This window comes from Cheilinus undulatus, linkage group 21, assembly GCF_018320785.1.
Source record: "Cheilinus undulatus linkage group 21, ASM1832078v1, whole genome shotgun sequence".
Classification (NCBI taxonomy): Eukaryota; Metazoa; Chordata; class Actinopteri; order Labriformes; family Labridae; genus Cheilinus; species Cheilinus undulatus.
Window position 1 is genome coordinate 23,814,387 of NC_054885.1, and position 13,861 is coordinate 23,828,247.

Genomic DNA, 13,861 nt, shown 5'->3' on the forward strand with positions numbered 1-13,861 from the left:
GAATCCATTGCAACCTACTAAAAAAACCCAACTAAGTTACTTTGGCTTTTAATTTAGTTTTGTGTCCTGCACAATTTCATGTAAATTGTTGAAGATAAAGTAAATACTTTTTATTTGGTATTTGTATATCTTGCCAGTTCTATAAGATAACCAAACTGTTCCCTGCAAATTGTGGATTCAATGCATCCCTGTAACAAAGCCAGTTTGGCTCTAGCTCCCCTGTGGTATGTATAGAGAAGACACCACGGAACAATTTCAATTAAAACAAGCTTATTATGCATAAACAGCCTTAAATTATACATATTGTTTTTAGTCTCTGTGATATTCCCTAATTAGTCGGTATCTTGCTGAAATATCTGGTACTACGTGGTTTCTCAGTGAGGAGCAGCAAATGAGGCCCAGATGTCCAATGAAAGCTTTGTCTGATAAAGCTAACAGAAGTTACTCTGATCTCTCGCTTAATCTGTGTGTAAGTGTGTGTGCGTGGGTGTGTGTGTGTTTGAGTCTTCACACACACTCAGTTGTTAGCTCTACATTATTTCTATGTCCTGCTCCTGGCACACTACACAACCACACTGACAGCCAATTGCTCCCATGACCCTCTAGTCTTGCCACGCTAACAAGCTGGCCACCACACAGACTCACTACCATAGAACTGGTCCAATAGCATGTGCATGCAGCCACCCACCAACCCACAGACTCACAAACTCCACACACACCAAAGAGGGCAAAAAGCTCACACACTCTTCATCCATTTGGTAAGGAGTTATTCCCTCATTAACTGACCACCCTGCATAGTGTCAGCACTCATAAGGTAACGTTCTTCAGGCAACGATCACTTGCACATTGCAGTTTCTGCCCACATTAATCTGCAGAAATTCTCTGTCAGTATCATAAATACTTTTGTAAACCAATACTTTTATTTCCCACTGAGCAGCAGGAGCAAGCAGAGAGAACGGAGCAGAGCAGGATACAGCAGACTTAATGATGAATTACATGATCACCTGCTGTGCCTCAGAGCTTTTCATTCAGGTAGAAGATCACCTCCGGAGCAGCCACAAGCAGAGGCAGAGGAGCCCACCCCCACCACACCCCTCCCACCACCCCATCCTCCATCCTTCCTCATCTCTCACTCCCAACACCACCACCACCACCAGAACAGATGTCTGCTGTAACCCAGTAGCTCCCTTTGCTGTAGACACATGGAGGCGCCATCTGGACCGGAACGCTGCTCCTCTCCAGATTGGGGAGTGCCTGTGTGTTTATGTGTGTGTGAATGTAAATCAGAGAAAGAGATTAAATCTTGTTGCGTGTGCGTGAGTTTGTGTGCCTGCATGCCATTTGTAAATGTGTGTGTTGGTGAGTAAGCATGTCTCAGAGACAGAAGGTGCCGCGTGCATTGATGACACACCTGAGTGCTTTTAGTCGTGTTTGTTTGGATCGTATGTTGTTTTTCCTGCGCTGTCTTTCAGACATGGTTGAGTCAGGCCTACGGCAGGTGGGACACCACTCAACAGCTCTGTCCAAACAACTGGCTAACACAGCTACTCAACAAACCCTCATTCATACACAGATACACACCCTCCTCCTTCTCTCCGTCTTTCATCGCTTGCTTTCTCTCCCAGGGCTGGACAACAAAATTACAACACACAGAGCACTTAGCTGAACGTTGCTGACAAAATCACACCACCTCGGAAACACTGTTTGTATGCATGTGGTGTGTTACTACAATGTGGTTTCTGGATATGATTATGCACATAATTACACTTTTTCAAGTGGATTGTTTATCAGACAGTGTATGCCAGTGTAACAGTAATTTAGGCATGCTTTTTGAATTCATCAGGGAGATCTTCATCCTCCTAGATCTCTGATTTCTTATACAGATTTACAACAGCATCTCTAAGGCAGACACACAGTGGATGTTATGGAGCTACTGGGCAACCAAAAGGCTTTGGTAAACCCACAATGGACTGCAGCAGACATCTGGTAAAAACACAACTCCACCCAGCAGCAGCATAGCCAGAGAACAAGACACAAGAGAGGGATGAAGAGAAGACACAAGAAGAGAAAAGGACGAATGGAAAATGCAGACGAGCATAGAGAGCTCACAGGAAGTGCAAACAGACTTGAAAACAAGAGAGAAGAGGTGTATACAAGTTGAGGGTGGTGTGAGCTGAAAAGCATGTATACATGTACACAGTATAATGTTTAATGGTCTAACCATGGTAAGGAAACTGCACTCCATCGCTCTCATGCTTAATCTTCCTCTCCTGCACACTGGCCAAATGGTGCTGCACTGAAAGGCCAAACAGGGGAGAAAGGAAGAGTTAACAATGGGAGAGGGGAGGAGGGAAAAAGACAGAGACAAAAGAAAGAGAGACAAAGAGAGGTGGAAATAATGAAGGAGATAAAAGGATGGTTAAATAATTGGCAATAGGCGAATTTAATATTAAAGAGTGCAGCAACTGTCCACAAAATAGTAACAATATGTCTGCTGGCAATACTCCAATGACAGTGTATAAGTAGGAGTGACAGTTACAAATCAAAAATACATGAAATAAAGTCATTTAACAAAATCCCAAAAGTCTAAACTAGAGAGAAAAGATAAAGGTGTATAAATACTTGGACCATGTACCATCACAATGGTATAAAGTGTAGCAAGCCAAAGGGTCCAGGTCTCTAGGTTAGAATTAAACTGAGGCTGCTCTGTAATTTAACTTCAGAGGATGACACAGAAGATGTCTTGGAAATATACTGAAAGGCAATTATCCATCAAATATCACTACGTAAATGTAAATATGAAGATACTGCCTGGGCTTAGTAGCTTTTTGTTAACTCGTTATCAATTATTAGGTGCATTGGAAACAGCTTGGCATGTGTCTTTAAATGAATCTGCCAACCATCAATTCAACACCCACTGAAAGTCTTTATAATTCAATCCATAGAACGTACAAAAAGATCAATAAACTGTTCTTTAATGAAACATATTGCAGTTTATTAAGCGACACTTACTTAGCAAAAAAGCTAGTCTGGATATTAGACAAGGTGATAGAAAGACCTTTCATCTTTTCAGAAGTTAATAAAAAACTATTTGCTTTTTTGTTGCTGCTTAAAAAATATCCTAAAACAAAAATACTAGCTATCATGTTTTTGATGCCCTTTTAAAAAAACAATGAATATATACATACATCACCAAAGGCATGGACATTTTTACAAAATATAGTGTACATGGATTTGAAAATTTTGTGAGCTATATCATCAGTATGTGGCTCTCTCTGACAACCCCAGACATCCTACACGCACACATAAACACACACACACACACACACACACACACACACACAACCCAGGGGTTAGACTCAGTAAATATCTGAGCTATTTTGTCATTACGGCAAATTTTCCATCCTTGCCAGGTTTCTACAACTCAGACATCAAACACTAGATTGAATAGTTCAGCTTACTCAGCTTGTAGTCTAAATAAAGGGTAATTTGAGTTAAAGTAAGATTTTCTTTCACCTAATGAGCATGCAGCAAGTTTTCTATTTTATTTGCAGATGTGTAAAGATATATGTCAATAGGACTTCAGCCTCCACCCATCATAGCAGGTGTACTATTCATGTACAATTTTATATTGAAAAAAAATGTGCATTATTTGTCCAGCAACAGAATCAAATGAAAGCTATTCTCAGAAACTGTGTCTGTGGAGGTTTTTCCTTTAATCTCAAGACTTTTTCATGTTTAAGCAGTTTACGTTTAAGTGAAAGAAGTTTTAGCAGTGGGAATCTGAAAACCTCTGCAATGAAAACCAAAACTAACATACTACTACTACTACAACTAACATAGAATTTGTTTAATATGCAATACTGTAAACTGATCCATGCTGCATGTGAAATGGATGCTTGAACCTGGCCTCGGCATAATGACAGTAACGCTACCTTAAACAGGCCTGTTGATGTGGGTTGGATTTTGGGTGGTGAGAGGACGAAAAGCATGGGATGGAAGAGGGTGTGAAGAGAAGTCGGTATGATGAGGGGTTCAAGTGATAAAGAGAATGGAAGAAAGAGGTGAGCTGTGGCTTCTGGCCCATTTCAAGTCAGTTGGACACGATATTTTTGTCAAAAATGGCCCTGAAAACTTATTTTTCCATTAGCTTCTGTAAGCTCATATTTTGTAGCTTATATGCTCTTAAGAAAGCTTATGACCGAGCTCATATTTCTGTCTGAGGAAGAATAATTGTTGTTATTTGTTTTGCAGTTTCTGGCTGCATAGATTTGGATTATGTTAATTCAGCTCACCGGCTACCATTGTGTACTTTGACTCAAGAGTTACTGCAGCTGACCAAGAAATAGTTTGACACATGAACCACAGATTTACAAAGTTTGCATTGATTGCAAAAGCACAAACAAAAAACTAAGATACATTGTGAATTATTGAGGTTTGGTGCAGCTAGTAAGTGGATTTTGTTACCTTTGAACATAGCTAGGTTCAGTGTTCACCACATTTTCTGCTTTATACTTATCTATCAAAAAAAAGTTGCAAGCAGCACCTTTACAGACTCGAGAGATGTGTCAGGCTTTTTATGCTCTTAACAGAAAATAGACTCATTTACCAAAAATTCAATCTTTTCTCTCAATCTTCAAGTGGAACATTAAGTTTTCAGGGTCTTTAAATTTCAATATAATACCAACTCTGTTTAAAGTAAAAAAACCCAAAACAAAACAAAACAAAAAAAAAAAATACTGGAGGAACTGCTTTTGCAGCAGCCTCCATCAAATCATTAATGGCTTAAATCTACATTTAAAATAAGCCACATTTGTGCCAGAATTGACTTGGACCTCTGCCCAGCTCCAGGAAAATTTGATAGGGAGGATTAGCTCTACTACCTGCATCCACATCATTAGGCCAACCGCTGGACTGAGAGCTGCTGCCAGCCGCTGGGGAGCGGCCTGAGTAGAAGACATCGTCCACTGGGCTCTCCATTTCACTGTCGTCAATGGACTTGCGCTTGTTGGAGCTGTGAAGAAGAGAAAAAGTTTTTTTTCTTTTCCATTTCTCCTCACTTTGCATATAAGCCTAGGTTTTTCAGTTAAACTACAGAGCAGAACTAACAGGCTTCCTTTGCTTTAAATAAATTCACACATCATCTTTGGGACACTTGAGGACAAACATAAGTTGCTTTTTTCAATCAAGAATCTATCTACATGAAACACAATACAATACAAAGTTAAAATATCATCCTTTCCCTTCAGTGTTTTGGTTTTGTATTATATTTTAGCCAGGGGGGAAATGCAAGACAACTAGAGACAGTGAGACAAAGATGAGACCAGAATTTGTTTAACATGCTGTATGCATATTGGCTTGCAGCAATTAGAAACTCAGAGCAGAAAGTAAGCGCTGTGATGCTGGAATGCATTTGTGAGTGTTTGCAGATTCTTATAGACTCAAACATCTGTGACCAATAAAATAAAGGGGGTTGTGAATGTACAACGTTTCACTGCTAATCCAAAATGTTTGAATATATGTGTGCTCGTGTGCGTATCTGAGTGACAGCATGCGTGTGTGGCTTTTGTGCAAGTATAATGCAGGGTCTGTGTTACATTAGTATCAAGGGAGATATTCCATAATGAGTGTAACTACCTCCGTGGGAGACTTGCATAAAGCTCCATTTCAGTCCTGCAGCGTAAGATGAGCGAGAGAGGATGGCAGAGGGAGCAAGGAGAAATAACAGAGACAAAAGAGACAAGCACAGCAAAATGATGGATAGATTGGTGGGAAAATAAGGAGGGATGAGAAGGATTAGTTGGGAAGAAGGAAAAAGAGGGAGGAAGGGAGAATAAAGACCACAATCAAAAAGCAGAGCAGGCTAAGCAGTAAGAAAACAGCAGTGTTAAGAGGTTAAAAAATTATAAAATTAAGAATATTAGTAGAGGGGAAAAAACATATTCAGCATCTGTCTTTAGTGTGTCTATGCCATGTTTGTGTACCTGGTAGAAGGGGTGGAGGTGATGGAGCGCCGTCCCAGGGTCACCTGGTTGATGTTGTAGTAGCCAGGGCTGTCCAGGTCAGCCAAGGAAAAGTTGGGGCCAGTTGCTGTTGCAACTGGGGCTGAGGAAAGGATGCAAAACATACAAATGCACACATCACATTGGAGACTATCAAATTATTTGCATCTTCAGACTAAATGATCATTATTAGGCAAAAAAAAATTTAAATGATCATATTGCAATGCTTAGGCTCAAAGATTTCTGGATGAATAACTCCTGTATCACATACATAGAGACCTGCCAACTTTGGCAAAATATTTTGAGTACCACTTGTGTCATGCGGCTTTTTTCACAGATTTTTGCAACTCCTCTGCTTTGCACACAGTAGTTTCCCCATTCACTGCCTAACTGGAATAAATGTGTGTATGTATATATACACATACATACACATAGCACTGGTGCTACAGAGGTTGACAATCTGGTAGCACAGAACAAAAAATATATTTTTTATTTATTTAGCATTTATTTGACATGGACACACAGTAACATTGATGCTGTGACATTTAATCATGCACAGGTCCCAGATTCACTGCTGTAAGTGTTTATAGCAAAGAGCTAGTTTTCAACACCTGTGCATGGGAGGCTTTTAAATTTAAAACCTTTAGCACAATGTATAAAATGTTTGTTACATCTCCAAAACCAACATGTAACCAAAATATATGCTCAGTAAGTTAAAGTACTTAAAAACAAAACCAAAACAGCCTAAATTACAGCCCTACATTAATGTCTAACATAGCTAACAGCCAATCATTGTTAAGAATTTGGGGTGCAGCAAAGAAAAGAGACGCCGATGGTTCATCTCCACATCCTGACACAAAACAAGGGCAACCTGCAGGAAGCTGACTAACTTCATAGAAGTGTTGGTGCTTGAAGATGATTAGAGCAGTATGATTTGGAAATCAGACCTTGAGATGGATCAGACAGAGGAGCAAATGAGCTCCAATCATGCTGCTATTTGCTGCTGTAATCCTGTCATCATTCATTTTTTAAACTTTAGGCAGGACCAGCAGATAGCTGAAGTCTTTTTCCGTGTTCATTCTATTTACTTAAACTTCAGTGTGTTCTAGAGACTGAAGTAGCCTATGTGTCTGTGTTCATCCTTAAACTGTGTTTCAAGGACTGAAGAGTTAGGTCTATGCATTTTTATATTGGTATTGATTTTGGCTAAATTTAATTTATAAATATCTCCATATTGTATGAACCCCAATATTGTTAATCCTAGTCGAACTAAGATAAACAGTCAAGTACAAGCTTTATGTTCTTATGTGGGCCTTTTTAATAGATTTGTTGCAGGTCAATTCAGCAGGACCAAGGGCCACAGTTGGCCCACAGGCCATAGTTTGGACACCCCTTATAAATTAACTGATACTCAGAGTAATAGGAAAATATTTGTAACATTATTTGAAATTCAATAAACACCGTTAGAGTTTGGTCCATACTGTAGTATCACACCGGGGTCTGATGTTTATAGAGCTAATGTAAATGAATAAATCCCTCTTTTCTCTCTAACAGTGTAATGACAACATCAGTACTACTGGACTTAAATGGTAATTAAAACAAAAAAATCTGTCACCAAATCATGTCTTTATCCTGACAATACACACAGCACTCCTCCGTGCTCCTGTCATTCTCCCTCATCTCTCCATCACACTGCTGTCTGTCTGTCCGTGTCATATAAGACCTGTATGCTACATTCAGACATGTATTGGCTTGTTAACCAAACAGCAGCAGCTACATTATTAGTGAAGAGAAAATGCATCATTTTATACATTAATCTTTAATCAGAAGTTAGTGCTGACTGAGCGCTCTGTCCTCTCACTGGCACCGCGAATGTCCGTGCGTATTTTGAGAGGACAAGGAGAATAAAGCAGTAAGCTAGCAGATACTCGTTTTTAACACTGTCCAGCCTACCTGCCTCAATAAAAAACTTAGAGGATTAGAGCAGTGCTCCTCTTAAACATGATGACCACCTGTACTGCTTTTTCCCTGAGCCTGCCCCGTCTGTATGAGCTGCTGCAGGGCACTTTCTCGCCAATGTATCAACTGTGGAGCGTGGCCGCTCACACTCCAGATGCAGAGGATTTTGCATGATGAGAGGAAATAAAAATTAAAGGATTGGGCATGAATTTCAAATCTTAAATCAAAGTGAAGTGAAGTTTTTGTGGCAACAGGTAAAACTGCGCGCCTGGCATGCACGCACCTCTCTCATTTTGTCAACGCACAGGGAGGGAGGCAGAGGGCAGGAGGCAGGAAGGAGGGGGAGCGGGATATAACACTATAGGTTCAGCAGACTCATTATTCTCTGCAACTCTGCATAACTGGTTGAAAAGTGCTTCACTACCCTGCTGCATCTGCTGTCAGACATGATGGTGCACATTTCCTTCAGAACTCACTTTTTGTGTAGTTTAGAGAGGCAAGTCGTACCAGCGTATTTACATGTCAAATTGCATACCTGGTAGACAAAATGCGTACAGGTTGGCAGGTCTGCATACATACAAATAAATGCTAGGTTCAAATAGGGCCAAGAACATGGGGAATAATGGCTATGTTTACTCTGGAACATGTCCTGACTCCCAATATTCCCAAATTATAATTTGCTCACCCATGACTGACAAATGTTTAACTTTACCATCAAGGTGTTAAAACGAAATGACAAGATGAATTGAACAAAAGCTGACAGGGACAGTGTGCTGTGTATGTTCAGACTGACAGAGGGGGTTACAGCTACAACTTACTCTGTGACACGCGAACCAGCTCAGCTACGTTCCACACCCCTGAAGTCACAAAGCAGTCCTGGAAACTCAAGTGGCCTGGATAGAAAGAAAAAAACAGGAGAGAGGAGATGCATGTGAGAGTGGTCTACATGGATGTGTACACCAAAGATGCATTAAATTACATGTGCACACAGAAACCACATATACATAAGACACAAGGATGAGTGAGCTGAAAAACATATGTATGGAAAAAAATGGCCAACTTCAGGAGTCATCTGATGGGCCCATGTGTTTTTTATAGGATGGAGCCGGCCGTTGGTTTAGAAATTATCATTTATTTTGACTGTTGACATTTTGACACACACAACCAATCAGATCTAACAAGTCAGTACAATTTTTAATAGACAGCTGTGGAATGTATGTCACAGTGTGTATTATGGTGTTTTTACACATACATGTCCCAGTACATATGTCAGGGTTTACTGATCCATAAAAGCTTTTAAAAACTGGGACATTTAAGACAGAATCAACCACAGCCTTGTGCTGTTACCATAACCTTTGAAGGTAAAATGCAGTTTATAACAACCTGAGGTTTTATTTAACATCCTAGGCCTTTTACTCTAACTGTTATGATGGCGCTGTAGTCATCAAAATTGGTCCTAAGACTGAGTTGCCTTTTCTGGGAGTAGCCATTTTTGGGCCAAGTATAATGATTTTTCCAATTTTCTGACAAGTTTCACATTGACTAAACATCAAAAGGGTCTGAATTATTTTTTTTAAGCAATGTTACACTGTTCTTATGTCATAGCAATTACCAAGGAGTGTATGTAATTATTATTTTTACCGATGAAGTGTGACTGATACCAAAGATAAAACAAGAAATTCAGTGTTGTTACAAAACTTCTTTTGCATCTCACAGCCAAACATTAGCCATAAACTTAAGAGCTCTAGGTCTTCTACATCATCTCTGGTGGTCATCCAAATTTCAAAGAACCAAGTGGGAAACTCTTTGCTATATAACTTCCATATCTATATCCATATGGTTTGAGTTTAAAGGACACTCTAAAGTCTACATTTGACTAAACTTTAAATCCACATTCTCCCTTCCTTCTTTTTCATCCCTCTCTCTGTCTGTCCATCTGTTCTCCTCACCTTTGACTCTCATTTTCATTTCAACCCTCCATCACTCCTTCGTTCTCCCATTTCTCATCTCTCCTTCTATCGTTCTATCCCCATCCAGGGTTAACCACAGCAGGGACAGCGCATGAGGTCAGTGCTCAGCTCAACAGCAGCCATGTGGTTCCCATCTTCCAATAACGTCAGTGTGATTTATGAGTGGCCCGCCACAATCCCACTCCAGCCCCCACGCTACAGTACCATCAGCTCTCTTTACCATAATAAACTTCAACCCAACTCTACCGGGACAGTCTTCACACAGAGAGGCCTGTATGTGCAGACTGTATGCATGTACAGTAGAGCATGTGTGCTAGTGTATGTACAGGTGGGAGTGCATGTGCTATAAAGTAAACTAAGACATTTTTATCTCTGTGCTTGTACTTGAAGTCTTACCATTTGGTGGGGGCTTGACGTCTGTCTCTCCTTGCTGGTTTGAGTTGTCTGATTGTCCTGATTGCTCTGAAAGACAGAAACAGAGAGATGGTTAGTCAGGTGGACAGGTATCTGGACACTACCCAAGGTGAAGTAGCTGGATTAACATCAGAGGGAACCCCCTCAGTCTCCTTTATTTCTTCAACTACTACAGACAGACACAAGTGGGCAATGATAAAGTATCAACACATATGACAGGTTTAACTTCTGTTGAAGGGCATTAAAAAAAGGCAAATAAAAGCTTGATATCCTCAAATCTGGAATCTATCACTCTAGGTAAATTACACTGTAAAGCTACTAAAGAAATCACATGTCTGTTTGGAGGGCCTGGGCTTCTTTAAGTGCTTGTTCTTTTGGCATGAAAACCACTCTCTACTTCTCTTTCAGGGACTTCCTTACACTCAAACACACACAATATTTTAGTTAAAGACTCGAAACCATTTAAGACAGTGTAAGTTGTGTTAAGTGTTTAGATAGCTCAGCTATCCATTGCGTAACTGAAGGGCACTTGTTAATACACTTCTGGGTTCTGGGCATTTTTATTTGCATCTGCTGCCATAGAAACTCTCATTGCTCATTGTATATTTTTTTTTCAAGGATTTGGCTCTGAAATTCATACTTTTTTTAAGTGAAGGCCTTTGAGGGAGTAAATTAGCTAAAGTGCTACATTTCTCAACAAAACCTCATTCTCTCTGCTGCTGCAGACTTAAACCTTGAGGGGGGCTTGTAAAATGTTCTCTTTGGGCTCTCAGCATTGTTTGGATTGCATCTCCCGTGTGTGTTTACCTTAACATCTATAGGGGCAAGTTGGCAGAAAGCTGCCTGCTTGCTTCAGCTAGTTTTGTTTGGCTTGCTGGCTGCAATTTTTCTTCAGATGCGTAATGCAGTGTTATAGAGTTTTATGGTTGTATCATATACAAAAGTCAAGCCAATTACCCCACAACGCTGAGGCTTTAAGGCCAGTCTGGGCTGAGTCCCCAAGCCACAACGAGGCCCCTTTTCAGGCAGCACCAACCCCCCCAAACACACACATCTCAACATCTTCTAAACCCAATCAGCATCCTAATCTTGGGTGGCATTAGTTAGTGGATAGCATGCCAACAAACTTATGCACTATTCACCCGGCCTGTGTGCTGCCAAACCCAAGGAGACAAAGAGACACAAACAAAATAACCTCTTTAGTTTAGGTCGAAAGTAAGAAGTGAAAAACACAGGGACAGAGTCTCTGTTTTTCCACCATTCTACAAGAGAGTAAGAGCCCATTTTTGTGTCTTTCTCTCTCAGTTCCTCTCACACTCATTCTGTCTCTGCTTCCCTTTCTCTCCCATGCTGTCGCTCTGTGGAATCCTGGCAGCCATCTTAGCCTTTGGCAGCCATCTTAGCTTTGGCGGTACCATGCATTCCTGCTAGCTGACGGCACACCCATACAAACACACACAGGCACACAGGCTTGCGAAGCACACTCTCTCTCATATACAAACCCAATGGTCTTAAGAGCAAAAACAGGGTATGAAATTCAAACTAAGTTGGGATAAAACCACAGGGATGTTTGCCCACAATACTGGAAGTGTCAGGTTGCTCATCCTAATTGCAGGTAAGAGAGAAGGTAGAAGTTGTGAAAAATGGGAAACGATTACAGATGTCAGGCAGCTTAATGAAAAATAAGAGATGAACAGAAAAGACTAGGTCATTGCAAATCAGGTGATCGTGTCAGGTGAACCAAGAACATTTCTAACCAAAGGCCTTCTTGTCACTGTGGCGCTTTACCCGACACTTCTCACAACAAGAAAAAATCTCAAATCCTTTAAACCGGTATGCCTAAAAAAATCTTTCACATGCTTTATGATACTTGCCAGATTTCAGTGTCTGGTTGTCATAACAACAGGGTTGTTAGGTTTTAAGTCCCTAATGATGATAGGTTGTTGAAGTGTCTGTGTTTGTGTTTGTGTTTGTTATGTCTGGTTTCCTGTTAGTTTGAAAAAAGATAAAAATACAACCTCCTGGCATGAGCTCAACGAGTTGTTTTGTTTAAGTATTTTTCTGGCATCAAAATACTTTTAATGCTAGCATGTTACACTATAAAAAGGTTGACACACTCTTGTAGTGTCTGCTTGGTTGTCATTGTTTTAAGAGCAAAAGGATGAACTCATTCCTCACTACATTCAACCATTTAAGTGAAAGAAAGCAGTCTTTCTGTCTTATATTGTAAAACCTTCAAGTCTCTATGTCTGAAATAAAAGTTTAATTATGATGATACGACAGCCTTGAGGGGCAGAAAGTGTTAACAATTAAAGTTAATGACATCAGTTGTAAAAGTTGTACAGACTGTTTGTGTGGTGGTTTTTAGATGAGTTTGGGATTGTCAATTGTGTGTTGCTAGCAAAAAGTGAGAAACCCATGTCTCCTATTGTTTCACAGAGTAGATTTATCATCCATCCATCCATTGCATACGCTGCTCATCTCGTTCAGGTTTGCAGGGGGCTGGAGCCTATCCCAGCTCTCATAGGGCGAGATACAGGGTACACCCTCGACGGGTCAGCAGCCAACCACAGGGCTGACATATAAAAGTAAACAACCAGGTGCGCTCACACTCTCATGTATGGTCAACCTAAAGCTGTAGTAAGTGATTTATTTTTAGTAGCATATGCCCACAAAAACAACACAACTTGTCAGGGTCTTGTTATTGAAGCCATATAACAGAATAACACACTTCTGCAACTTCTCACGCTGCACTCTCACTTGAGGAAAACCAGCAAGGGACGATGCTCCAGCCAATGAGGAGGCTAGCATTCGCAACCAATCACAGCTCAGGTCAGAGGGAGCGTTCTTATTGGCTGCTGTAGTAGGTGCACTTCCGCCTCTCAGCTCAGTGAGAAGTTGACATAATGGTGGAGTTACCAGCGGTGTTCACTCCTATGTAGAATTTGTTCATGCTGAGATGAAGTGTTTTCTTGCCTGTAACCGGCCTTTGATTTAAGTGGAAAAGCGGAGCAAAATCACTCCACGAGAGCTTCCCACCATTAGTATTCGGTTCAGAAGACATGCACATCCACAAGAAGGTATGCGAGAAGAGGGGCAGAGCTACAGAGCTCAAATATGGAGAAGAACAGGAAGGGAGGGGGAGTAGAGTCGATTCTACATGGCTCTCATCAAATGTTACATATTCAAGCCTTAAAACCACCAATTAACACAACAAACATGTCTTTTGGTAGTGAGAGGAAGCCGGAGTACCCACAGAGAACCCCTGTGCCACTAACTACTGTGCAGCCGTGCAGCTGGTAGATTTATCTTGTTTTTAAAAAAAATATTTTTAATCATTTTTAATGATAGGTCTTCCCCAAATTATAAAAAAGTAAATAAAGAATCAAGCCGCATGCAACAATGCAAGAACACTACCACAAATTTCACTAATCTGTAGAACTGTCATTATACCAGAATTTAAAATTTCAATCCCATGCTAATAAATATCAAACAAAATCTTCACCTGTTTTGACA

At 40.5% G+C, this 13,861-nt stretch overlaps 1 protein-coding gene across 10 annotated transcripts in view; it reads right to left on the bottom strand.

Moving 5' to 3' along the window:
* Positions 1–13,861, bottom strand: part of nfixb (nuclear factor I/Xb) — a 192,497-nt gene that overhangs the window by 20,914 nt on the left and 157,722 nt on the right. For 7 of the 10 annotated variants that reach the window (XM_041777897.1, XM_041777900.1, XM_041777903.1 and 4 more), the window contains 5 exons: positions 10,328–10,393; positions 8,780–8,854; positions 5,985–6,105; positions 4,884–5,014; positions 2,222–2,296 (listed from right to left, as the gene is read on the bottom strand). In XM_041777897.1, coding sequence (XP_041633831.1) covers positions 2,222–2,296; positions 4,884–5,014; positions 5,985–6,105; positions 8,780–8,854; positions 10,328–10,393 — 468 coding nt within the window. The remainder of the gene's footprint in view (positions 1–2,221; positions 2,297–4,883; positions 5,015–5,984; positions 6,106–8,779; positions 8,855–10,327; positions 10,394–13,861) is intronic. The other 3 variants (XM_041777906.1, XM_041777898.1, XM_041777905.1) reach the window with 1 other exon arrangement.